At 44.0% G+C, this 26,883-nt stretch overlaps 2 protein-coding genes across 7 annotated transcripts in view; one reads left to right on the top strand and one right to left on the bottom strand.

Moving 5' to 3' along the window:
* The window catches only part of LOC118365150 (interleukin-3 receptor class 2 subunit beta-like), a 66,626-nt gene that overhangs the window by 12,079 nt on the left and 27,664 nt on the right, over positions 1-26,883 (bottom strand). For 2 of the 6 annotated variants that reach the window (XM_035747105.2, XM_035747106.2), the window contains exons 1-5: positions 5,522-5,641; positions 1,900-2,033; positions 1,511-1,643; positions 1,202-1,362; positions 861-1,015 (exon numbers count right to left, since the gene is read on the bottom strand). In XM_035747105.2, the coding sequence (XP_035602998.1) occupies positions 861-1,015; positions 1,202-1,362; positions 1,511-1,643; positions 1,900-2,033; positions 5,522-5,574 (636 nt within the window). In that variant the 5' untranslated portion in view covers positions 5,575-5,641. Of the gene's footprint in view, positions 1-860; positions 1,016-1,201; positions 1,363-1,510; positions 1,644-1,899; positions 2,138-2,734; positions 3,032-3,825; positions 5,017-5,054; positions 5,498-5,521; positions 5,642-26,883 lie in introns of those variants that run through there. The other 4 variants (XM_035747108.2, XM_035747110.2, XM_035747109.2 and 1 more) reach the window with 4 other exon arrangements.
* The window catches only part of LOC118365151 (parvalbumin-7-like), a 38,850-nt gene continuing 28,241 nt past the window's right edge, over positions 16,275-26,883 (top strand). Inside the window, exon 1 of the mRNA XM_035747114.2 lies at positions 16,275-16,495. The gene's annotated coding sequence lies outside the window, so the exon portion shown is untranslated. The remainder of the gene's footprint in view (positions 16,496-26,883) is intronic.

Raw genomic sequence — 26,883 nt, 5'->3', positions numbered from 1 at the left:
CTGTGTATCCACTCTTTTCATTGGCCTATGCTATGTGTTGCATTTAAGACATGGGTTGTTTGACATTTACATATTGAGATCACTTAAAACAGAGTAGCTTGACATTTTGATCATTTGTGTGGTATAAAAAAATATATATTATTGGAATGTCTCCAGTCATGTAAAATTATAGAATTATCATTAGAATTACAGGAAATTATTTCAGAAAATGTCTTCTTTTCTCACACAAACCCCTCAGCCCCTGGTGTTCAGGACTGAGCCCCCAAATGTTATGAAACTCTGGTGACACCCCCGGGCAGGAAGCAGAGAGGTTGTAATGAAGGATTCTAAAGAAGTGATTAATGAGCAAAACTACCCTATGGTTTTGCTTGTTTTGCGTGGGATATCTCATGCCATGATGAATAACCATGAGAGTTAGCTTGTCTTTTTACAAGAGGGTCAGAAAACATAAGCAATATGTTAACTAACAGTCCTACACTCTTAGAAAGGAAGGTGATATCCAGAACCTAAAAGGGTTCTTCAGCTGTCCCCATAGGAGAAACATTTTGGGTTCCAGGTAGAACCTGGAAGAACCTTCTACATGAAACCCCAAATAAATCTAACTGGAACCAAAAAGGGTTCTCCTGTGGGGACAGCCAAAGAACCCTTCTGGAACCCATGTTTCTAAGAGTTTGTTTTGTATTTATGAAGATTCAGAAGCACATGTCTTAGATGAACAGGAGTCTTTGAGAGCACATTGTATCCCAGATTTGTTTGTGCTCTTGCCTGCTATCCGTGACAATGAGTGATAGGGAATTGGCAATATATAGCACAAACAAGATATGGCACTCAAGCTAATTGTTTGTTACTCAAGTACATACTGTCCAGTCATCCTGGTTAGACCTCCTGTAGTTGACCTGATAGTTGAGAGTGGGGGTCAGGAGGGACGTTGGGGGGTAGGGGCTTTCCCAGCTGAGCAAACGGCCCCCTCTCTCTACAGGCTGCTGTGATAAATGGACTGGTGGACGCACCCTCACTGTAATACACAGAGGCACACACTGTCAAAAACAAATCAACACATAAATGAATAGTCAAATATAGATACAGGATTCTATATATTTGGTCATCTGCTAGCTAACTTGTAACTAAAATAAAACATGTAGATGTAAAATTATTGAGAAGCAATGATTTATGACAGGGGTCCTGTAATGTTTAAACTCACAATTCTTAGACAGAAGCAGGGCAGGGGGACAGGAGGTCTTGAAGAAGAAGACATGGTCGGTATTGATGCCAAAGTCACGAGTGTTGTACTGACACTGGGCGGCGAGCTTGCCGTTTTTGGCATTCAATGCTGGCTGACCATAGGATTTACACGGGGACTCACTGGAGGGACAGAGAAAGAGAGGGGAGAGAAAGCGAGTGAAAGAGGTAGATAGAGGCATGAGTTAATTGAGTACATTGTTTCTCGGTGTCCACATTTTCCTTCTCCCCTCCCTCCCTCTTTCTGTCCTCTCATCACCTCTATCCTTACCGGTTCTCAGTGTCGTCCCAGTAGTATAGGGCTAACAGGGCTTGTGAGGACGCGTGTGGACTCTCTTCCCAGCTACAGCGGACGTAGGAGCTGTAGTCATTGTAGCACCGCAGGGACTCAAGCACAGGGGACACTAAGCAGAGAGGGAGTGGGAAGAAGGATATAGACATAGAATTGGACCGCATTCTGCTGTATGATGTAGTGTACAGTTCTCTATAGGGCATAAAAATAAATTTCCAAGTGGGTGGCAGTGTTGTGATATTGTCTCAGTATTAATAACACTTTCTATAATGTCCACAATTAAACATTTAACCATATGTCCACATTACACATTTTGTTGTCATCGATATCTGCTAAAAAAAAATAAGACTTTTAGACTTAAACCCTACCATGATATTGTTTGTTCTCCTGGATTGTGCAGCGGTCTTTTCCATTATAGCAGAGGACCAGGAGAGGGAGAAGTGATCCACAAGACATCCAGAAGATAAGCATGTTTCCTGGGGAGCGCAGGAGGACAGGTCCCCTGGAGCAGAAGAACATGGGCAAGGGTCAGCAGGTGGGTCTCAGTAATTAACCTTCCAGATCTAGACCATCCTGGGCCCGCATTATGTGGACTGACTGCTATATCTGTCAGGGTTCAGAGAAAAATGGCTCAGATACAAAAAGTCTCTCTCTCTGTCATGCGCACACTAGTATCATAATTCTCAAAATTACACCATTACCACTCACTTCCCTTACAGTATATTCTTCACTAAGTGACTCTGATGTTCCTCACACCATCCACTGTGACCACACATCCGTTCTTCTCACCCTTGTTAGCTTTCTCTGTCTGTATGTGTTCCAAATGCCCCTCTATTCCCTATATATAGTGCACACTACCCTATGGGACCTGGTCAAAAGTAATGCACTTTATAGGGATTATGGTGGTATTTTGACAGTGGTATTGTCTTCATTGTAATGTAATTTTATCAGGCACAGACACTTTGGAAGAGAAGAATTAAAACAAAGTGACAGACAGTTGTGACTGTAGTGGTGTTGAGAAATCCCCCTCAGATACAGTGTGTGTGTGTCTGTGTCTGTGTCTCTGTGTCTGTGCATGCATTTAATGATAAGCATTCTAAGAATACATTGTGGGATAGAGGTTAAAATACAAAGAGATGGTAAGAATCCCAAAAAATGATCACTTATATGTACGCTTATTTATACAACTTAAGTTATTCTCACCTAGTCTCCTCTTAAGTGTTCAGTGAATTCTGTAGTCCTATCTCCAAGAAGCTATGGTGTGTGAGGAAATGTCAAGACTCAAGCCAGATCTGTTCTGTCTGTAGCCTCAACTTTATCTGCTTCCTCTTTCATGCAGCTGTTTACCATGTGGTCATAAATGACACTTAATCAGCATTCAGCTCCATCACAGTGTGATCAGTGTGCTCCTGGTGAGCACAACACATTGAAAAAAAAAACACTTTTCAACCAGAAATACATCTTTTCAACATCTTTTCAACCAGAAATACATCTTTTCAACATCCTTTCAACCAAAAAGGTGTCTTTTCAAAAGTTTCAACATCTTTTCACATCTTGTGCTATTGTATGGAAATGAAATGCTTCCCTGAGCATAGTAGGTATAGTATGCATGAATTATGAATATCACTTTCACACAATTTATTTCAAACTAACTTATTCCTTTTCTGTCATCTTATAATTGTCTTGTTGTTACACAAGGGTGAGACTCTGAGCCCAGGTATTTTATGAGTGATGGGGATTTCCAACGAGGTGCTATTAAACAGTGTGAAAATTGATCAATGAAGTATCTCAGTTGGTTGAGGCAGTGGCATGTCACTACAGCAATTGACTGCATCACAAATGGCACTCCATTCCCTTTATAGTACACTACTTTTGACCAGAACCCTATGATTCCTGGTCAAAAGTAGTGCACTAAATAGGGAATATGGTGCCATTTGGGATGCAAACAATTGATGTCATGTAGGTCCCTTTGGCATGCCAGGACTGCACTTCAGTAGCAGAGCAAATCCACCGTATAATACACCGATCCTTAGCTAACGCACAGACAGACAGGGAAATGCCTGAGTCTGGATGCTGTGTCAAAAATGGCACCCTATTCCCTACATATTGCACAACTAATGAACAGAGGCCTATGGGGTGCCATTTGGGACGGTGACTGGAAACGGTGCTGGGCTGCTAGAGTAGCTTATCCTGCTCCCTGTGGCGTGAAGGGAGAGGCACAATATCTGTAGAAGAACTCATGTCTAGTCCCTAGCAGGGTGATGATTTGACTCTGTTAAGTGTATGATACTCACATAGACCACTGATGAGGTTTATAAGCGAACTCAAAAGGCCAAAACCAACGATCGAACATCATTACTGTGACACAACACAGAAAAAACATGATTTTGCGGTAAGAAATACATTGGACCAAATTTACATTGGCATCACCTGCCTTGTCGTTCGATTCACAAAATGTATATCAGGTTTATAACCAGTGTGTGTAGATATATTTGATGTAGGTTAGCAGTGCTAAAGTTTGAACGTAGCTAAAATTGAAGATAGCTAATGGCTGCAAGTGTCAGGGTTAGTTGGAACAAACCTCAGGAGATCTGGGTGCTGGGGATGCAAATGATGGGCCCACCAAGCCTGTATCCCAGGACTACCATACCACTGTCACAACTGTGACTCTGATTGGGTGAACATGTCCAACATTCACTTACACACACACAAACATGGAAAAAACATGTGGTTTTGGAAAACTTCATGTGACATTTCACATGTGAATTTACGTGTTTTTAGAACACTTCACATGTGAAAACGTGTTTTTGGACAACAAAAAAAGTGTCTATGATAGACACAGTGCTCTCATCTTACATATTTGACTCACTTGACTACACTGTGTATGTTATTTATGCAATAATTATTATTCAATATGTCATCATCTGGGATTTGAACTCACAACTGCTTGGTTCACGGCATTATGATATTTCTGCTACGCCACCACACCTGTACTGCTACACTTTGGACTTATATACTCAAGAAAAACTATACTACTGTATTTATCATAGTGATTCAGGGGAAACATTAAAACATAATAATATGACCCACCAACATTAGACAACTATACAGAAAACCGAAAGATTGCCGAGACAAGTCAATTAAATCAATGTTGAGAGAATAGTCCGATTAAACGGAGAACTATTTTGCTAAATGCGTACTGTAGATCAGTGGTCACCAAACTTTTCTGAGTCAAGATCACTTTCGCAGTCAAAAAGCAAGCTGAGATCTACTGCTCAGATGATTTATTTGTACATTAACCTCACACATAGTTTTGTAGGAATGAGGTTTGTGCTGTAGGCCTAATACAGTATCACAGCATATTGGCTATATGATTGGCCTGCCAATATTATTAATCAGACCATATTATATTTCAAAACTCGACCTTTGATAACAAAATAGATCAGTTGGTTTAGCACTTGTGAGGCACTGTGGAGCATGAATTTAAATAATTAGCTTTTTTATTTTTCTGGACTGATGGTACCTGCATCTGATAGTCAACGAGATCAAATTACGACGTCAGTGATCTTCAGGTCGAAAAGTCGGAGCTCTAGAAAGATGCCCGAGTTTCCTACTTGGAATTCCGAGTTGGATGACCGTTTAAAAGATTTTTCCCAACCGCCTCTCACAGTCCGCCCGCTTTCTCCTTCCTTTCCTCCCGTGAGACTGACCAAAGCAAGGGGTCTTCCCCCTGATGGCGAAACTCGAGTCGCACCGCATCTGCCTCATGCACAAATTCTTATGGTTCCTATGACCATAGAAAGTGAAATATTCCTTAATATGAAAATCAACATGACGAGCTGCTAATAATAAGAATAATAAAACGCAGGGCTATCGGTACTTGGCTACTCATTCATTGCAGCTGCATCTCGAGCGGAAGTACGGAGACGCGCGTTTTGTAATATTGTTGAATAAAAATAGTGCTAAATATAAACTTAAACATGAACTCACTCGTAAAAACAACAGTTATTTGCTGTATTCGTTGACAGTCTCTCTGTGGTCATGAATTGAAAAGTTATTCAATCTTACGTAGGCTAGTAGCCTATTAACGTAGGCTAGTAGCCTATTAACCTTGGCTTTGTAGGCACGGTGATTTGAGCTATCCGATTGGGCAGCACAGTAGTTGCACTCGATTTAGTCACAGATTTGCCGGTCCGCCGGGTTGGCGGAGTTTGTCTCATGGGAACACTTTGCTACCCGGTGCGCAGGACTTTTGAATCAAGTGCATCTACTGGCAACAGCTCAACACGGTTTTAAAAAAGGGGCGCAAGCCTTTATCGTTCGTTGGTTTTTCCACAATAAAATAGTTGGTGATCGTCTAGGAATGCCTTGAAGATCGATCGTACTAGATGGTAATAGGCGCTCGCGTTGCCACTAGTGACGGTAGGAAATTGACATTGAAATAAAACGAAACCCAGTGCTATAATTTCGCAATTTCAATTGTGGCACTGGGTGTCATATTCCATATTCTAGTGTCTGGCCTGTGATCAAGTCAGGGTCTGTGTCACAAATGGGACCTTATTCCCTACATTATGCACTACTTTCACCCAGAAAATGAGTGCACTCTATGTGGTAGGTTTCCATTTGGGATGCAACAAGGCCTTATTATGTTGTTTTTACTTAACTTCCATAACTACCACAAATAAACCAGCCCTTTGCCATCTGTTCCTGGCTGTGAGCTCTCTGAACATCTACTATTGTATTCAAATAAAGTTATTCTATTTGATTGTATTCATTTCTATTCAATTTGATTCCATTATATTTCCTTAAGGCCCCTCAACCCTATCCCTCATGAGCAGCAGTCATACAGTGCCCTTCTAATGACAAACCTGGCATGTCTGTGTCAAAGTCACACATACAATTAACCCCTGAGTCCCTGAGCTCAAATCAGATTCTCTCAGCTCACAGCAACGCTGTTCACTTCACTCGCACCAGAGTCCACCTGGTCACTTACTCAGAAACACTCCTCTAGTCAGTCAGGTGTGTTTGTTGTTCTGCATTTGAGAAAACACCCGTTGAGAGAACACCTGACTTTTCACAAAAGCATCCCTTTCTGTGGCTTATCAAGTATACTATGTTGGACTATGACCTTGTTGTTTAGGTTAAAACAATCTGACATACTCTTAATCTCTACTCAGTCCAGTCAGAAGAGGATGGGCTACACATCTGACCCGGGTCTCCTTTCTATGTTTCTTCCCTCGACTGAGTTTTTTTCTGGCCACTGTGCTCTCGCTTCTGCTTTTCTTGGTCTTTGGGGACTAGGCCGGGTTACTGTAAATCACTGTGACAACTGCTGATGTCAAAAGGGCTTTGTCAAATAAATGTTATTGATTGGTTGATTAAGGTCAAAGAGTGTGAATGGGAGGCAACAGTATACTGCAGTTTGTTTGTGTTCAACTCCCTTTTCCATTCACCATCTGTCTGCAAATGAAATGCTTTAACATTGTGTAACTTGTACACCGGGAGGACCAAACATGAGACACATATTGAAGATGAGAGAAAACAATAACACCTAAGGGCTGATAACAACTGAGAGCTAAATAAAGGGGGAGTAATTCGGGTAGTGATGAAGTCCAGGTGTGCCTAATGATGGGGTGAAGGTGTGCGTAATGATGGGTTGCCTGGACTGGTGGTTAGTAAACCGGCAACATCGAGTACCATAGCAGGAGTTGACATGACACATTGTAACTATCTGTCATTTGGAGACTGGCAGGACTAAGGAGGATCAAGGAGTTAGCCAGATTATTTAGGCAAGTTTTCATTTAAAAAAAAATGGGGCATGGTCTTATTGGCTCAACAACCACAAACACATATCTAAGTTTATCTTTCTTAATTAACTAGAAAATCAATAGTTATTTCTGGTTAATTATAAAAGATAGCTGGCTAGATTCTGCTTCGTAGTATACCCCTCTGAAATGTTTGAATGTGTTGTTGTGTCTCACTTTCTTTAACTTCCTGTAAGCAAGTGTCAAACCAAGTAGTTCCTCTTTTCTTTCTCTGAAAAATGTGCTCTTAGAATTGTTTTGTGGGTATTTGATGGAGATGTTATTCTATCATCTAATATTAGTTGTTGGTTTGCACTTTCACACGTTATAATGTTGAGAGAAATGTATACATATACAGTAACTAATGAGCAAGTCCTTAGTGTTCTCAACACAAGTTCACAAATGCCCTTCCCATCTTTGATTATATTAGTGATATGTGTAAGATTGTAATTCACACTCTGCATAAGTAAGCCTACTTCTATATCACCATTATGCAGAGTGCAAATTACACCATGACATTCGGGGTCTCTGTATTGAAACATTTTTATGAGCCTAATAATAAAACATGCATTACCTTTTAATGTGGCATGAACCAACCAGTCATGATATTTTCATCTGATTGTCAAACAAATCACTTCAAAAAGTAGGCATGTTCGTCCACTCCAAAATAATTCCAGCATCATTTACATTACATTTACATTTACATTTAAGTCATTTAGCAGACGCTCTTATCCAGAGCGACTTACAAATTGGTGCATTCACCTTATGACATCCAGTGGAACAGCCACTTTACAATAGTGCATCTAAATCTTTTAAGGGGGGTGAGAAGGATTACTTTATCCTAACCTAGGTATTCCTTAAAGAGGTGGGGTTTCAGGTGTCTCCGGAAGGTGGTGATTGACTCCGCTGTCCTGGCGTCGTGAGGGAGTGTGTTCCACCATTGGGGAGCCAGAGCAGCGAACAGTTTTGACTGGGCTGAGCGGGAACCGTACTTCCTCAGTGGTAGGGAGGCGAGCAGGCCAGAGGTGGATGAACGCAGTGCCCTTGTTTGGGTGTAGGGCCTGATCAGAGCCTGGAGGTACTGAGGTGCCGTTCCCCTCACAGCTCCGTAGGCAAGCACCATGGTCTTGTAGCGGATGCGAGCTTCAACTGGAAGCCAGTGGAGAGAGCGGAGGAGCGGGGTGACGTGAGAGAACTTGGGAAGGTTGAACACCAGACGGGCTGCGGCGTTCTGGATGAGTTGTAGGGGTTTAATGGCACAGGCAGGGAGCCCAGCCAACAGCGAGTTGCAGTAATCCAGACGGGAGATGACAAGTGCCTGGATTAGGACCTGCGCCGCTTCCTGTGTGAGGCAGGGTCGTACTCTGCGGATGTTGTAGAGCATGAACCTACAGGAACGGGCCACCGCCTTGATGTTAGTTGAGAACGACAGGGTGTTGTCCAGGATCACGCCAAGGTTCTTAGCGCTCTGGGAGGAGGACACAATGGAGTTGTCAACCGTGATGGCGAGATCATGGAACGGGCAGTCCTTCCCCGGGAGGAAGAGCAGCTCCGTCTTGCCGAGGTTCAGCTTGAGGTGGTGATCCGTCATCCACACTGATATGTCTGCCAGACATGCAGAGATGCGATTCGCCACCTGGTCATCAGAAGGGGGAAAGGAGAAGATTAATTGTGTGTCGTCTGCATAGCAATGATAGGAGAGACCATGTGAGGTTATGACAGAGCCAAGTGACTTGGTGTATAGCGAGAATAGGAGAGGGCCTAGAACAGAGCCCTGGGGACACCAGTGGTGAGAGCGCGTGGTGAGGAGACAGATTCTCGCCACGCCATCTGGTAGGAGCGACCTGTCAGGTAGGACGCAATCCAAGCGTGGGCCGCGCCGGAGATGCCCAACTCGGAGAGGGTGGAGAGGAGGATCTGATGGTTCACAGTATCGAAGGCAGCCGATAGGTCTAGAAGGATGAGAGCAGAGGAGAGAGAGTTAGCTTTAGCGGTGCGGAGCGCCTCCGTGATACAGAGAAGAGCAGTCTCAGTTGAATGACTAGTCTTGAAACCTGACTGATTTGGACCAAGAAGGTCATTCTGAGAGAGATAGCGGGAGAGCTGGCCAAGGACGGCACGTTCAAGAGTTTTGGAGAGAAAAGAAAGAAGGGATACTGGTCTGTAGTTGTTGACATCGGAGGGATCGAGTGTAGGTTTTTTCAGAAGGGGTGCAACTCTCGCTCTCTTGAAGACGGAAGGGACGTAGCCAGCGGTCTGGGATGAGTTGATGAGCGAGGTGAGGTAAGGGAGAAGGTCTCCGGAAATGGTCTGGAGAAGAGAGGAGGGGATAGGGTCGAGCGGGCAGGTTGTTGGGCGGCCGGCCGTCACAAGACGCGAGATTTCATCTGGAGAGAGAGGGGAGAAAGAGGTCAGAGCACAGGGTAGGGCAGTGTGAGCAGAACCAGCGGTGTCGTTTGACTTAGCAAACGAGGATCGGATGTCGTCGACCTTCTTTTCAAAATGGTTGACGAAGTCATCTGCAGAGAGGGAGGAGGGGGGGAGGAGGATTCAGGAGGGAGGAGAAGGTGGCAAAGAGCTTCCTAGGGTTAGAGGCAGATGCTTGGAATTTAGAGTGGTAGAAAGTGGCTTTAGCAGCAGAGACAGAGGAGGAAAATGTAGAGAGGAGGGAGCGAAAGGATGCCAGGTCTGCAGGGAGGCGAGTTTTCCTCCATTTCCGCTCGGCTGCCCGGAGCCCTGTTCTGTGAGCTCGCAATGAGTCGTCGAGCCACGGAGCGGGAGGGGAGGACCGAGCCGGCCTGGAAGATAGGGGACATAGAGAGTCAAAGGATGCAGAAAGGGAGGAGAGGAGGGTTGAGGAGGCAGAATCAGGAGATAGGTTGGAGAAGGTTTGAGCAGAGGGAAGAGATGATAGGATGGAAGAGGAGAGAGTAGCGGGGAGAGAGAGCGAAGGTTGGGACGGCGCGATACCATCCGAGTAGGGGCAGTGTGGGAAGTGTTGGATGAGAGCGAGAGGGAAAAGGATACAAGGTAGTGGTCGGAGACTTGGAGGGGAGTTGCAATGAGGTTAGTGGAAGAACAGCATCTAGTAAAGATGAGGTCGAGCGTATTGCCTGCCTTGTGAGTAGGGGGAAGGTGAGAGGGTGAGGTCAAAAGAGGAAAGGAGTGGAAAGAAGGAGACAGAGAGGAATGAGTCAAAGGTAGACGTGGGGAGGTTAAAGTTGCCCAGAACTGTGAGAGGTGAGCCGTCCTCAGGAAAGGAGCTTATCAAGACATCAAGCTCATTGATGAACTCTCCGAGGGGACCTGGAGGGCGATAAATGATAAGGATGTTAAGCTTGAAAGGGCTGGTAACTGTGACAGCATGAAATTCAAAGGAGGCGATAGACAGATGGGTAAGGGGAGAAAGAGAGAATGACCACTTGGGAGAGATGAGGATCCCGGTGCCACCACCCCGCTGACCAGAAGCTCTCGGGGTGTGCGAGAACACGTGGGCGGACGAAGAGAGAGCAGTAGGAGTAGCAGTGTTATCTGTGGTGATCCATGTTTCCGTCAGTGCCAAGAAGTCGAGGGACTGGAGGGAGGCATAGGCTGAGATGAACTCTGCCTTGTTGGCCGCAGATCGGCAGTTCCAGAGGCTACCGGAGACCTGGAACTCCACGTGGGTCGTGCGCGCTGGGACCACCAGATTAGGGTGGCCGCGGCCACGCGGTGTGGAGCGTTTGTATGGTCTGTGCAGAGAGGAGATAACAGGGATAGACAGACACATAGTTGACAGGCTACAGAAGAGGCTACGCTAATGCAAGGAGATTGGAATGACAAGTGGACTACACGTCTCGAATGTTCAGAAAGTTAAGCTTACGTAGCAAGAATCTTATTGACTAAAATGATTAAAATGATACAGTACTGCTGAAGTAGGCTAGCTGGCAGTGGCTGCGTTGTTGACTTTGTAGACTAGCTGGCAGTGGCAGACGGTGGACGTTTGCTAGCTGGCTAGCTGCTGGGCAGATAGCAGTGTAGACTACATTAGGACGACGAAATACGAAGTTGCAATAGAAGTGCTGACTGTTTCACTTTGTTGTCCTCTTTCTTTTCTATTTCTCTATTCTTTCTTTTCATCCAAACTGCCTGTTTACCAGTGCCATTTGATGAATGGAAATAGACATCTGTTACAAAACACCAAAAAGTATGCCTAAGGACATCTGCAGATTGCAATTGATTAGGCCTACATTAATTAGTTCTATATTGGTTAGGCCTACATGAATTAGTTCTATATTGATTATGCCTACATTAATTGATGCTCTTACTGACAAATGTACCTGTTTTTGTAGTCTGAAAAGTCGGGACACCTGAAATGGGGCTGAAACTGTCCCAGGAAATACAGGATGGTCAACTTACCAGACTAGGCTTCAATGTATATTACCATGAACTTCAAAAACGTTTACAAGTAGCCAGTGATATGTGCGTAAACTCATGCCTGCCGGTTGCGGTGAAAAAAAGTAATACTGCTTATACCTTAAACGCATAAAAAAGGTGGTTAACAGTGTTTGCTTGTGTTTACCTTGCACTAGGTCTACACTACTGCCACATGAACACACCCAGAATAGGTATCCTACATTCAATATATAGTAATACGAGTTGAATCAAAACATGTTTTATACCCTAGTTCATGAGTTGCCCATAGTTCATGTGTTAATGCTTGGAGTCTTCACAAATCGTGAAACACACCTTTCTCTCCTTACATTAATGACATTTATGACAGTGCTATTTGTCATTAAGCATTCAACAATTGAAATAGAACACTGAACTTAAAACCCTGTACGAATCAAAGAACTTGGAGATCAGCAAAAATGCACTGTAGGTCTAAGTGTAACTATGCCTACGTGACGTTTCATTACGTTTCACTGTGAAAACAGTTTTCATGGGAACACAAATCTAAAATAGTGTAGAGCTATGCCGTTGCAAAATGTGATGCTTCTAACCGAAAGAGTCAACTATAGAACTACTGTTATTATCGTATGTTGGATGGATTGGATGCGCATTGGTGTCTAGCTGTAGGCTAGTTGTCTAGTGATATTGTCGACCATCATCAGCTGATCCAGGAAAGAAAACAAATATGTATTTTTTATTTAACCTTTATTTAACTAGGCAAGTCAGTTTTAAGAACAGATTGCCAATGACGGCCTACACCGGGCAAACCCGGACGACGTTGGGCCAATTGTGCGCCGCCCAATGGGACTTCCCAATTATGCAGCCTGGATATTGATGGAATAAAGAATAGCAGTACCCGCGAGCACCTGGAAAACAAAGCAATGAGCGCTCTAAACAGTTGACTGAGAAAAGCAAACAACGATAAATCAATGGATACATGTAATGCATTGGAATAAAGGCTTCTTTTTATTATTATTAGGGAAGCATGGCGAAAATGAAGACCCACAAATGAAAATCTATGAGCAAAGGAGCTCAGCTGAGTGCGAAATTCAACACTACTGGATGGACAACTCTTGTCACATAGAAATAAATGGTTTAAACCATTACAGAGAGGTGCGGGTGTTTGCTTAATTTAAATATTTTATGTTTATATTTACCACTGTAAAATATATTTACCACTGCATTTTAAACAAATAGGAGAGTGGTTAAATTAGCATTATTTTGACATCCCCCAAAGTTAGACTTTTGTTGCATTTTGGGGAGCTAACATTTCATTCAGGGAAGCTGAGCCCCCAGCTCCCTCGTTATGCCCTTATGCTAATAAACCTCTAAATGCCCCTAGGAAAACGCAATTCATATTAACCTCACCACTCCCATCTAGTGACAACAAAATGTTAGTCTCATTCACTTGATCAGAAAAGGAATCATCATTTTCAGTTGATATTCAATGTAATGTTTCTTTTTAGAAAACCATTCCATAGTGAGTTCACAATCATATGGACTGTTTTCCTAATAGGCACTCTTCTCAGAAACAGATTTTCAGAAGAATCCTTTATTTTCAGGAGATAATTATACACATCTCATAAAATGGCTTTTCTCAAGGGCTTCTTCTTTTTGTTACTGATAGACATTTCATCATGCATCCTTTCCAGCTACTAGGTCACATTAAGGACTTGCACTAATGTGTGATTACCTTAGTGTGTCATCATTATGAAATATTAGAGCCAATAGCATCCCACACAGAGGAAACTGGTGGGAGGAGCGATATGAAGAAGGGCTCCTTGTAACGGCTGGAATGGAGTTAATGGAACGGAGTCAAGCATGTGGTTTCCATATGTTTGATGTGTTTGATACCATTCCATTAATTCTATTCCAGCCATTACAATGAGCCCATCCACCTACAGCTCAACCCACCAGCCTCCTCTGATCCCACAGCATGACACACAAAGTAGCGTCTGATTGATTTGAAACATTTTAAATGAAGTCTTCCTGTACGGATAATGAGATCATAATGTAACTGTATAGGACCATTTAGACCAATAGATAGAGAGGGATGGATGGGAGGGAGCTGTTAAGTTCGGCCTCCCCTTTATAGATACATTATTGTAATTATAAGTCACCTGTGGTTTTAATCTAAGTGAATTGCTTTGGGGAGATATGGCAGTGGGCTGGCAGAGCAGAGGAGAACTGTCACGACTCCGACTGAAGGACACTCCCCTTCCCGTTCGGGTGGCGCTCGGCGGTCGTCGTCGCCGGCCTACTAGCTGCTACTGATTATTTCCTCCCCCTCCTTATGTGTTGATTGAGTGCACCTGTTTTGAGTTAGGTAGTAAGGCTTTATTAGTCAGCCGGCCCGCAGGGTTCCTTGTGCGGGATTAATTATTGTGACCGTCTGTTTAGTGTACTTGTGTGCACGTCTATGGGTTTTTGTGTTTTCCCATTTTGTGGGTTTTCCCTGGACAGTTTAAGTCCCCCTGTTTGGGGCATTTGTTTGTTCATTACGCCCTGTGTGTTCGTGAGGGTTGGCTTATGTTCGCCGTTCGTCTGTGCATTAAAATAGCACTCACCTGAACTCTCTGCTTACTGCGCCTGACTCCTCACCCACTACACTCAGATCGTTACAAGAACTCTCTAAAACTGCCTTTGAATGATATATATATAGAGAGGGGGGTGCGCATCCACAGCACATCGTGTTGGCTTTGTCTTAAAGCAGCCCCATCTTTGTCTCATACACACACACACACACACACACACACACACACACACACACACACACACACACACACACACACACACACACACACACACTCACAGCTAATGACGTAGTTGAGGAAGGATGATGATGCAATCACACTTTCCAATGCTCAGGCAGTGGCTGAATGTAGCTTTCATAAACTAGCTTTTCATAGACAATTCTGGCTCTTTTATATCCTATACTGTTGTAGCGAGCAGCACTGTATCCCAGCTTTCAAGTCAAGTCAAAATCCCTATGCTGGACTTCTGGACCTAAAGCCTTTCCAATCACTAAGGTAGAAGTCCACTCTGACTTCTCAACATCTCAAACACTGCAAATCAACTGGGACCCCTTCACCTATTCACAAAGCAACTTATAGTAGGGATGCTAATCAAGGATCAGGTCCTCCTGATCAAAATAATTTTGATCTAAAACTCTAAGTTCATCCTAGATCAGCACTCCTGTCAGAGACACTTTGTGAATTCCAGAACGAACACTGAGCCAAGGTCTAGAACAGCCAGCCAAGTCTAATAGACTAGACATGTAAATCTGGGACACTCAAATGAGTATGATATGTTACATTTGGTATGGTTGCAAAAAACAGGTGGTCAAGCTGGATGGGTAGGCATATAATGCGAACGTGTTTGAATCTCATCACAGACAACTTTAGCATTTTAGCTAATTAGCAACTACTTACTACTTTTTAGCTACTTTCAACTACTTAGCATGTTAGCTAACCTTTCCCCTAACCCTAAACCTTAACTCTTTAACCCAACTCCTAACCTTAGCCGTAACCTTAACCCCCAAGCCCTAGGTTAATGTTAGCATTAGCCACCTCGCCATCTAGCTAACGTTAGCCACAATAAATTGGAATTCATAACATATGATACGTTTTGAAAATTCGGAAACAAATTCTACGTATTGCAATTCTTAACATATTGTATGAGTTGCAATTTATAACATATCATTAGAATTGTACTATGTAACATATCATAAGAAATGGGGTGTCCCAGATTTACATTTACTATGTTATGTCTACCCCTGAGTCCAGGTTGGAACAGCAGGTTGATATGGGGATATTTCTCATTCTGTAATGCACATGGTAAGGAAATAAGTTATCCTCAGGCACTGATCTAGAACCAACTCAGCCTCCCCCAAAGCCTAACTTAAACCATGAGGGTAAAAACACACACCTGACCCAAGATCAATTTCTACTGTCTAGAGGCATCTTGTAGAAAATAGCCCCAAAATAGCCTTCTAAATAACCATACGACAGATGACAGAGAAAGAAGGTTGAATTTCAATTGAATCTTTCTCTCTATTTATTCATGTTCTTTTTTTCCTCTGATCTCCTTCATGTAACCTTTCACTCCTAAGTGCACTCACCCCCAGCCCCTGGCCAAACTGACATGTTCTCTTGTCTATCATCACCATCTCTCCATCTCTCATCAGAACTTCATCTGTAGGAGGTTCATCCCTCGCTCCACTTTGTGCTCCTCATCCACACTCTTCCCTTTTCCATCACCTTTTCATTCCTTTTCTGCCTCAAGTTCTTATCCTCTACTCCCCTCCCTCCTCCCTCAACTCTTCTCCATCTCCCTCGCCACCCTTCCTCTCCCCATCCCTTCTTCCACTCTCTCCCTCCACTCTGCTGCAATCCCTCCCTCCTCTTAAACATCACAAAATCCCCTCCTATCCCAATCCAGCCCTCTCTCCCTCTCTCCCTCCCTCTCCATTTATCTTTCCCTCCCTCTCTCTCTCCCCTTCATCTCACCTCTAGCCACTCAGCGCTCTCTCTCCCTCTTCAGCAGCACTGCCCGCTCTCTTTCTCTTTCTACCTTTCTTTATTTCTCTCTCTGTCTCTCTTTTTTTTCTCTCCTCCTTTCTTTGGCTCACAGAAGGTTCCCAGGCTCCTGGTCCGTCCGTCTGTCCCTCTGCCAGTCCGACGACCCCACTGAAGCTCTAGCACCAACCGGGACACAGACTCTCACAAAGGTAAGAAATAGGGGAAGAGGAGAGGAGAGGAGAGAGGGGCTCTGCTTCCCTCAACTATCATGGATGCTGGAGGCAGACAGGACGAGGGAAAGAAAGAGAGAGGGAGTGGGGAGAATCAGAAATGAGAAGAGATGAAGTGGAAAAATAAGAGGGAGAGAGGAGTGGAGAGGAGAGGCGGTAATGCAGTGCACTGTGACTTGTGAGAAGAGAGGAATATAGAATGAGATTTAGTTTGAAATGGTGTGTCTTGAAGAAACTGTCTGAGAATAGAGAAAGAGATTGATGCATGCGCGGGCAGAATTGCAAAAAGGGAGAGAGGGATGGAGATGGATAGAGAGAATATCATGAAAATGTTGGTGTATCAGCTGTGCGGCTACAGAAAGCATAAAGCAGCGGCAGCTCCGCCTCTCCGTAAAATCCCATTCACAAATAAGACCTGAACTCTGGCAACTCTGATTGGTCCCCGAAATGGTGTATGTTTGATTCAATGTGTGTGTGCACTGTATTTAGAGAAAGAGATTGAGAGAGGGTGAGAGGGAAGGAGGGGAATAGGAAGGGAGGTGGGGGTGCGAGGAGGGGTGTAGAACGTCTATTAGATAGCTCTTCTGTGGGTCTGGTACTAATGTTGTGCTTGAGCGGCTGCTCCAGCAGCACACACCATGCAGGCTAACAGAGAGAGAGAGAGAGAAAGCTGAACTGAGTTGGAGTGTACGCTTTAATACGAGATGCAATGTGGGGAGGGGGGTCCAAATGGAAATAATCAGTGATGTTGGCTGTGCGGGTGGGTATACTTGTCATAATGCAGGCTTTAGATACAGAGACGATCAGTGTGACTTTACGACAGACTTTGGGACACTTCCCTCCTGCCCGCCTCCCTACCCTTCCTTTCCCCTTCTCCCCTACTCCCTGATTGCCTCATCTCTCACTCCAGATTGCTCCCCTTTGATAACATCTGTAGAAACAGAGCTGCACTCCTGGCATGCAAACAGCAGCCTGTAAGAGTGACGTTATATTTCTGGGAAACTAAGGTTGGTGTGGCAAAGTACGGGCAGCCTGAAGTATATATGGGGGAGAGAGAGGGATGGAGAGATGGGGAGAACTTCAGCAACCACAAGGGAGTTAATGGGACAGAGAGGAGAGGGAGAAAGAGAGCACGCGAGAGAGAGGAGAGAAAGCATAAACTGACATATGGAGGGAATGAGGGGAATAATGAGTTGGCAGGAGAAAAAGAGGAGGGTTGGGCATCCAGAATAAAGGGAGTAGAGAGAGGGGGGGGTAGCGATGAAGTGAGGGACAGAAGTAGAGAGAGGAGGGAGAGAGAAAGAGAGCGAGACGGAACGAGAAAGAGAAGGAGAGGCAGTAATGCAGTGAGATGTGTAGATTGAAATGGTGTGTCTTGAGGAAACTGTCTGAGAACATTGAAAGAGAGAACAGGTTGATGCATGCAGCGGGCAGAATAGCAGAAATGAAGAGAGAGAGAGATAGGGATTGAAAGAGAGAGGGATGAGGGGACAGAGAGAACGTCATGAAAATGTTGGAGTACCAACTGTGCGGCTGCAGAAACCGTAAAATCCCATTCACAAAAAAGACCTGGAATAGACGTTGAATTGACATCGGTGCCCATCTCCTTTTCACTACATAGAGTATCTCACACCCCATCACTCCTCTTTCATTAGAAGTGAATGTGAGGGGTGTGATGCATGACTCTAGACTATATCACATCAGGATTTTCTAGGAATTCACTGATTTTGGAGTGTGAAATACAGCCTTGTGAAATATACCGTCGTATTTGTGGCAGCTGGGATCGACTGGGATACCCAGTACAGCACAGGAGTGATGGGGATGTGCACAGGAGCATGGTGGAAGGGTGGGCTGTGGGGAGATTTACGGGATGTGTCAGTGCAGGTAACTGAGTTCTTGTGTGGTACACCTTCCACTTGGCGGTAGCTATGTGTACAAGGGTTCTGCCTCTGGTTTGGTTTGCTGCTGCAGTGTGTGATAGAGTAACTTTCGTCCTCCTTCTTCTTGAGGTGTCTCTCCACAAACCCTGTCTATAATAGTGGAGTAGAACAAGCATGTTATTGTGTGTGTGTGCCTGCAACCAAACCAGATCAGACCAGAGCAGGCCTCTACAGAGCGATGTAGCACCGCAGTTAATGAAGCATATTTCATCCCCGATCCCTGACTCGGGCACGGGCAGATTAATGACCATGGAACATGGATGGGATTAGAGTACCAATCCAACAGAGATGATCAATCTAGCCAGCTAGTACCAGTGTACCAGTACCCGTGTAGCAGCCCCACATACATCAAACTACAGTTATACTTATCTACTGTATATATTTTCTACAATTCCACATAGATGTGTGTGGGTACCTTTCTTTCTGTGTGTGCAGTGCACGTATGTTTGAGTGAGTTTGAGTGAGTGGGTAGCTAGCTGTGTGCCAGTGGGTGGAAGAATAGGAAAATGTCATGATTACTTGGAAGAAGAGTATTTGTTTGTGTGGGATTGTGTAGGTGAGAGGTTGTTAGATGGTAGATAGGACCAGCTAATTGTGTGCGGACGGATCCAGAGTGCATGTTCAAATTTTTACGTGGGCAGTCTTTTAAACTGAGCTGTAGGAAACTAAAGCACAGCTGCATTCTACAGTCCGAAAGGCATCACTCGCAAATCAAAAACACACACACACACACACACACACACACACACACACACACACACACACACACACACACACACACACACACACACACACACACACACACACACACACACACACACACTCTTAGAAAAAAGGATTCCAAAAGGGTTCTTTGGCTGTCCCCATATGAGAACCATTTTTGGTTCCAGGTAGAACCCTTTTAAGATCCATGTAGAATCCTCTGTCGAAAGGGTTCTACATGGAACCCAAAAGGGTTCTTCAAAGGGTTCTCCTATGGGGACAGGTGAATAACCCTTTTAAGTTCTAGATAGAACCTTTTTTCTAAGTGTAGCAGAGATGTGATGAAAATATGTATCTTCCCCCACTTAAAAGGTTACCTGCAATTAGCCATCATTAGCCAACAGAAAGTGACACATTCAATACTGCCTTGCACACTCTTGCCTGCATCTAGCTGATCTAGGGTGTGATCATTAGTCCAACATTTGCTTCCGTTTAAAAAATGTTTTAACAGAATCAGCTGAATGAATACACCCCTGATCAATCGTAAACACAGTTCACTTTCATAGCAGCGGACTTCTGCTGTATGTGGCCAGACAAAAAAAAACACTCCAAGCCAACCATATCATAACCGCTACACACAGCCTACAATGCTGTCACCATATTAGCTAAAGTAACGTCATAGTCAACATAGCTAATAGAACTAATGTGTTAGTAAACCCGCTACAATCATGCAGTAAAATTACAGTGTACACTCAGTAAGCAGTTTAGAACAATAAATTAGTAAAACAAAAAGCTCACCTTGACTTGGAAGAGTTCCGGTGTTGTGTTGGAAATTCATAGCCAGCTAGCTAACATAGCATCCCTTTGTTTGAGCAGGGTGTTTGAGTCGTCTAAACTAGCTAGCTGCATTTATTAGCTAAGTAAGTGAAACTAAATGTTTAAAAAATCTATGAAATCTCGACCTCTCAATCTCTCTCTTGCTTGTCCTACATTTTAGAAAAAAATAATTTGTTCAAAATTGTTCAACTATTGTCTTTCGCTTTCTTTTAGTCAACTACTCACCACATTTTATGCACTGCAGTGCTAGCTAGTACTATATTCATTCTCTGATCATTTGATTGGGTGGACAACGTCAGTTCATGCTGCAGGAGCTCTGATAGGCTGGAGAACGTCCTCCGGAAGTTGTCATAATTACTGTGTAATGTCATGAGAACCATGAGCCTCCTAAGTTTTGTATTGGATTAAATGTACCCAGAGGAGGACTGAAGCTAGCTGTCCTCCGGCTACATCATGATGCTACCCTGCAGAGTACTGTTGAGGCTACTGTAGACCTTCATTGCAAAACCGTGTGTTTTAATAAATTATTTGGTGACATGCAAAGCTTAGTTAGCGGTGTGCGCTAAATAGCGTTTCAATCGGTGACGTCACTTGCTCTGAGACCTTGAAGTAGTAGTTCCCCTTGCTCTGCAAGGGCCGCGGCTCTTGTGGAGCGATGGGTAACGATGCTTCGTGGATGACTGTTGTTGATGTGTGCAGAGGGTCCCTGGTTCGCGCCCGGGTATGGGCGAGGGGACGGTTTTAAAAAAGTATACTGTTACACATGTGTGCACATGCGCACGCACAAACACTCACTTATAAACCCCTTCACCTAGATGCACACATAGTGAGATGTTACACACCGTTCCAGAAGAGGACATTTCATTTTTCCATTGCCCAGCAGAACAGCAGAAGACCATCTCCACCTACATAAAGTCCCACGGTCAGGTTACCTGCATTCATCTCTTGAACTTTGGCCAACAAAATCCACTTGGACCTCCCATCATCCTCCAACTCATAATGCTTCGGGGTTAACTGAACGCCTTCAACTGAAATGTGTCTTCCACATTTAACCCAACCCCTCTGAAACAGAGAGGTTCTGCCTTAATCAACATCCACAGCCCAGGGAACAGTTGATTAACTGAGTTGCTCAGGGGCAGAATGACAGATTTTGACGTTGTCAGCTCGGGGAGTTGATCCAGCAACCTTTCGATTACTGGCCCAACTTTTTAACCACTAGGCTTCCTGTTGCCCCTGTCGTTAGGGTTATGTTCATGGTTAGGGGTTAGAGAACGGATGTTGAATGGGACTGAATTGTGTGTCCCCACAAGGTTAGTAATACAAGACCGTGTGTGTGTGTGTGTGTGTGTGCGTGTGCGTGTGCGCGTGTGTGTGTGTGTGTGTGCGTGTGTGTGTATGTGTGTGTGTGTGTGTACATGTGTGTTACTGATCAGATGAAAGCACGTTTGAGCAAGTGGCATTACAGGACTGGAAGTTGGAAGCCAGAAGCTGGAAGGGAGCCATAACTTTGAACCACCTGCTAATAGAGAATTATGGCTGTGGTGTAATGTAGCCTGGTCCCAGATCTGTTTGTGCTTTTCCCTACTCCATTGGCATTCCATAAGGAGTTGGCAAGAGAGCAGAAACAGACTGGCACCCATACTAGTGCTAATGCTGCATGGTGCTGGAACTTCAGCTGTTGTACCATCTACATTTGCCTCTAGATCATATGATTTCAGACATTCTAGTTTTACAAACTCCCTGTGTTATCGTGCAGTAAGCATACTAACGTGTGGAGGGGAAAATTGTTGTATTGTTTTGATGGATTTTTCTGTTGTTGAATATCCAGGTGCTGATTTAATTGCCACCACACCTGCAATACACTCACTTTCTTGCATCTTATTTTTCTCTCTCTCTTCCTCACTATTTTACTTCCTCACGTTTTCTCTCTGTCACCAGCGCTCTCCCTATCCAAATGAAGGTGTGAAAAGGGAACACTTCCCACTCTGTGCCAAAGTTCAGTCGATCTATTTTAGAGATTTGGCCGTGTATTTTTGAAGGCCAACGTATTTTTAAACTGCCCGAGCAACAGAGGTCGCTTAGAGCGAATCTAACTTTAGTAGTGACACAGAGGTCACCGCAGCGCTGCAGGAGTCAGGCCTAGCAATTAAAACATCCACAAACTCCTAAATGAGATCATTAGTGTGCTGGGATGGATGGAAGTCATCTGGGAAGAGGCAAGGGAGACGAAAGAGGATTGAGATTTATTTTTATGGGTCACGGAGAGAGGGAGTTTTTGGTTAAATGAATGGGATGATAATGTAACATTGTGACCTATTTTGATGCGGTTTGACTTAAAGTCCTTACTCTTTTGGGAGAGTCAGTGGATGTGGATGATATATAGACACAGATGCACACACACACACACACACACACACACACACACACACACACACACACACACACACACACACACACACACACACACACACACACACACACACACACACACACACACACACACACACACACACACACACACACACACACACACGCACACACACGCACACACACACACAACAAACTACGCTTCTTACCCGACATCATTTGTAAAGGTGTACTCCTACTCTGTGACCTTAAAACAGCAGCCCTCTGCGCCACAGTTCATCTAAGTGAGACAGGGGGCACTGTTTCACAGGCAAGTGGATGAGTAGATGGAGATACTGCTGCATTCCCTATATGGAGGCTCAAACTTCTGCTCCATCTCCTCCTGAGGTTTCTCATGAACCTGCCACTTACCGGCTACATAATTAGCCCCTTACAGAAGACTGCTTGCTGCCTGGTCCCTGGCTGAACAGTTCAATCTTAGAACTACTGTTCTCTACTCCCTGCATAGAGAATATATGCCAAGAATGGCCAATTTAGTGGGCAAAGTGCAGGAGTTACCAAACTCTATTCTATTCCGTTCCTATGTATTCTAGTATGATGCTAGCAATGACTATGATGACCAGATATCATTGCATTATCCACATGATACAAGAGATAAGCATGACTTGGAATAGCGGTCGTTGTGACCAATACACATCATATTCCACATCAGCTGTGGAATATCAGCTGTCCTATATACTGCTGAAAATAGAAGTTTCCTCCACTCCTCTCCCATTGCTTTGCCGGCCTGCTACTATATTTTAGATGAAGGTGACCAGATTTCTGAAATTAAAACCGGGGACATTTCCAGTTCGGTGGTGAATATATCATTAAAATATCCAATGTTGTCTATGAAATGAAAAAGGGGGCCAATTCCGGTTTCATGTATTTAGTCTAACGGGCCCACTGTGATAGAGAAAACAACTATACTACAGAAACACTATAGACAAGACAGAAATGTCAGATCTGAACAGTCATTCAGTGGTCCTGGTAGTCTGGGTAGAATAAGAGTAGAAGAGAACATAAGCAAAATTGAAAAAACACACAATAGTATATGTGAAATACTTAACAACATAATAAGGAAATAAGACGATGATGTGATTGGTAACTACATAATATACTTATACCAACCTAATCTGTATATTTCTCAGAAGAATGTATTTTCTTCTGGATTGCTCTGTCTTTGGCCAGCTTCTCCATGAACTCCTGGCAGGGGAGGTTGAAGTTTGTCTTCACAATAAGCGTGGCCTTGATGGTAGGAACAGTGTACCTATTTCTTTCTGCTGTCCATACAGTATATCATTATTTGGGAGAACACTCTCTCGACTGGTGCATTACCTCCAGGTAAGCAAGCACATGACAATAGATGCTAATCTAGCCAGGCTCGTGTGTGGGATGTCATTCTCTTTGAAGTGGGTAACCACCGTGCTCCATCTCTGACTGAGCGGTGTCTCAGATGTTTTCCATTCTTCAAGCGATCCCCCCTTTAGGAACTCTTGCAGGCCAGTAACCTCGTCAAACAATGCATCCTCATTGATGGTCACATTGGGGCATTTCTTCTGCAGTGTGCCTGCTGCCTTCTGGATCTCTTCACGCAGAGGTTGCCTTTTTAAAAGGAGACCATGTACATCTTTTACATTATCTCACGTCACCCCGCTCCTCCGCTCTCTCCACTGGCTTCCAGTTGAAGCTCGCATCCGCTACAAGACCATGGTGCTTGCCTACGGAGCTGTCAGGGGAACGGCACCTCAGTACCTCCAGGCTCTGATCAGGCCCTACACCCAAACAAGGGCACTGCGTTCATCCACCTCTGGCCTGCTCGCCTCCCTACCACTGAGGAAGTACAGTTCCCGCTCAGCCCAGTCAAAACTGTTCGCTGCTCTGGCTCCCCAATGGTGGAACACACTCCCTCACGACGCCAGGACAGCGGAGTCAATCACCACCTTCCGGAGACACCTGAAACCCCACCTCTTTAAGGAATACCTAGGATAGGATAAAGTAATCCTTTTCACCCCCCTTAAAAGATTTAGATGCACTATTGTAAAGTGGCTGTTCCACTGGATGTCATAAGGTGAATGCACCAATTTGTAAGTCGCTCTGGATAAGAGCGTCTGCTAAATGACTTAAATGTAAATGTAAAAATGTAAATCTGTCAACTTTCCCCATGCTTGCAAGTAGTTCACAGCCGTAGTGAAGAATGATTGTGAAGTTTTGAGGAAGCCCTCTTTAGACATTGCTCCATTTCCCTCTAGCTCTCTCAGAAGTCCTCTGACCAAAACTGGAATGAAGTTGTTATCACGTCTTGCAGTCAATTTTGCCTCAACGTTTCTCAGAATTGCAGCTGACTCCACAGCCCAGCGGTCCTGGCCTTCAAGAATCTTGATCGTGTCACTGAATATGGTCAGGTTTCCATGGACAAGGGCCAGCCAAAGTTCAGTCAGAGGAGCTTCGAACATTGTTCGCAGTACAACAGGGCATTTGTCTTCAGAAAGAAAACAGGATTTCAATGGCACATACATTTTCATCACTCTTTCTAGAGTAGGGAATATGGACAGCCAGCGAACATTGCTGTGTCCTAAAATGTTATGGTACTCCTGGTCTCACAAAAGCTCTTCAGCCTTTCTACTCTGACGGTGAAAATATCCAAATATCTTTGTGAGCAGGTACTCAACATCAAGGGGCATCATATCCAAAGCTGTTCTGACCGTGTTATGAATGATGTGGGAAGGACAACCTAAGCCAATCAACTTCCGCTGAAGAGCATTTTTAACTTTGGTATGGACATTGACCCTCCCCAGCCTATTCAGTCCTCCAAAGTTTGTATTGGTGTTGTCGGCAGAGAATGCCACGACTTTGTTTTCCATGTTACATTTTTGGATGACCACCAGGACCTCAGCTGCAATTTCCTCTGCTGTTTCTCCTTTCAATTCAACAAACTCCAGCAGTTTTGCTTCCACAGATGTGTTGCCATCATATATCTTACAATATCTGACTACTATTGGCAGCAGCTTTACATGTCCATGATCGGACGCATCAATGGACAGGGACACAAATTCAACCTGGTCTAGGTCCTGTGTTACCAAAGTAGTTGCCCATGTTGCTAAAACGTTACTCACTATGGCTTCACATTTTGTCCTAGCACATGTAAACTTCGGCTCATAAACCTTTCATGTTAGTTGTGCTGTGCTGTGCAGTCCATAGATGTGTAACTATGATTGTGTCGCATGCCTTTCTTGGGAAGGCTCTACCTTCTTGAAGAATGTGGTGATAGAGGGCATACCAACACCGGGCAATCAGAGAGGATTTATGCTTTTTTGTCTGTTGATGTTCTACCACTGCCGTTCTTCTCCGGCTGCCAATTGAAAAAGAGGAATTACAAAGGGTCCATTCTATCGTCTTGACCTGAGCGTATAAATTGAAATTCTCTCATCATGTTGTCCTTAAAATGGCATTTCCGTGTCTTGGAAAGAGTCATTGTAACTCCTCTGTCTGCTCTTCTTCACTTTCCTTGTGTCACTCTTCTTACTCTCAACTTTTTCTTCTCCTCCAATCTTTCTCCTCCTCTTTTCTTCGCTCGTCTTCCTGCTCTTTCTTCCTTTCCTTCTCTTTACCTTTCCACCTCACTTTTCTAAACTCTCCTCGCGTCACTCTTTTTACTCCCTTCATTTTTCCTTCTCCTTCCTCTCCAATCTTTAATAATAAATAGTACACTATTAGATAAAATACGTTGGTTAACAGATTCCCATTGCTTGCCTCATTTTTGTATTTTATCTCAAAAACATTGTTTGGAATAATACATTTGCAGTCTCTGTAGTCATATCTTTACCTTTCCTCCTCTATCTCTTTCACTCTTCTTCCTATCCAGTCTTCCTCCTCTCCACTCTAACAGAAAACATTATGCTAATGTTATCCATGAAAATGTAAAAAGCCAAATCATTAAAATGGTAATCTACAAAGAAATAAATCCTTATCAGCCTTATCAGTGAATGGGCTTTGGACATTATACTGTAGTACTGTAGATTCTCACACGTGTGTGTGTGTGTGTATGTGTATGTGTGTGTGTGTGTGTGTGTGTGTGTGTGTGTGTGTGTGTGTGTGTGTGTGTGTGTGTGTGTGTGTGTGTGTGTGTGTGTGTGTGTGTGTGTGTGTGTGTGTGTGTGTGTGTGTGTGTGTGTGTGTGTGTGTGTGAATCTACAGTACTACAGTCTAATGTCCAAAGCCCATTCACTGATGAGGCTTCAACCTAACACTCCCAAATAGAGAATGACATTCAAGTGAATGAAGGTCATCAGTGTAATACGCGACAAACAGAGACGTTTAGCGTTGGCTATACCGCAAGCCCCTTGCTCACACTGACATTATGATTGCATTCAAAATGGCACCCTATTCTCTAGATAGTGCACTACTTCTGACCAGGGAAGTAGTGCACCATCTTTTCTATCTTTATGAATAACAGCACATATCGTTCCTTTGTAGGACCAT

This window comes from Oncorhynchus keta, chromosome 32, assembly GCF_023373465.1.
Source record: "Oncorhynchus keta strain PuntledgeMale-10-30-2019 chromosome 32, Oket_V2, whole genome shotgun sequence".
NCBI classification, from domain to species: domain Eukaryota; kingdom Metazoa; phylum Chordata; class Actinopteri; order Salmoniformes; family Salmonidae; genus Oncorhynchus; species Oncorhynchus keta.
This window is presented reverse-complemented; position numbering and strand designations above follow the sequence as displayed.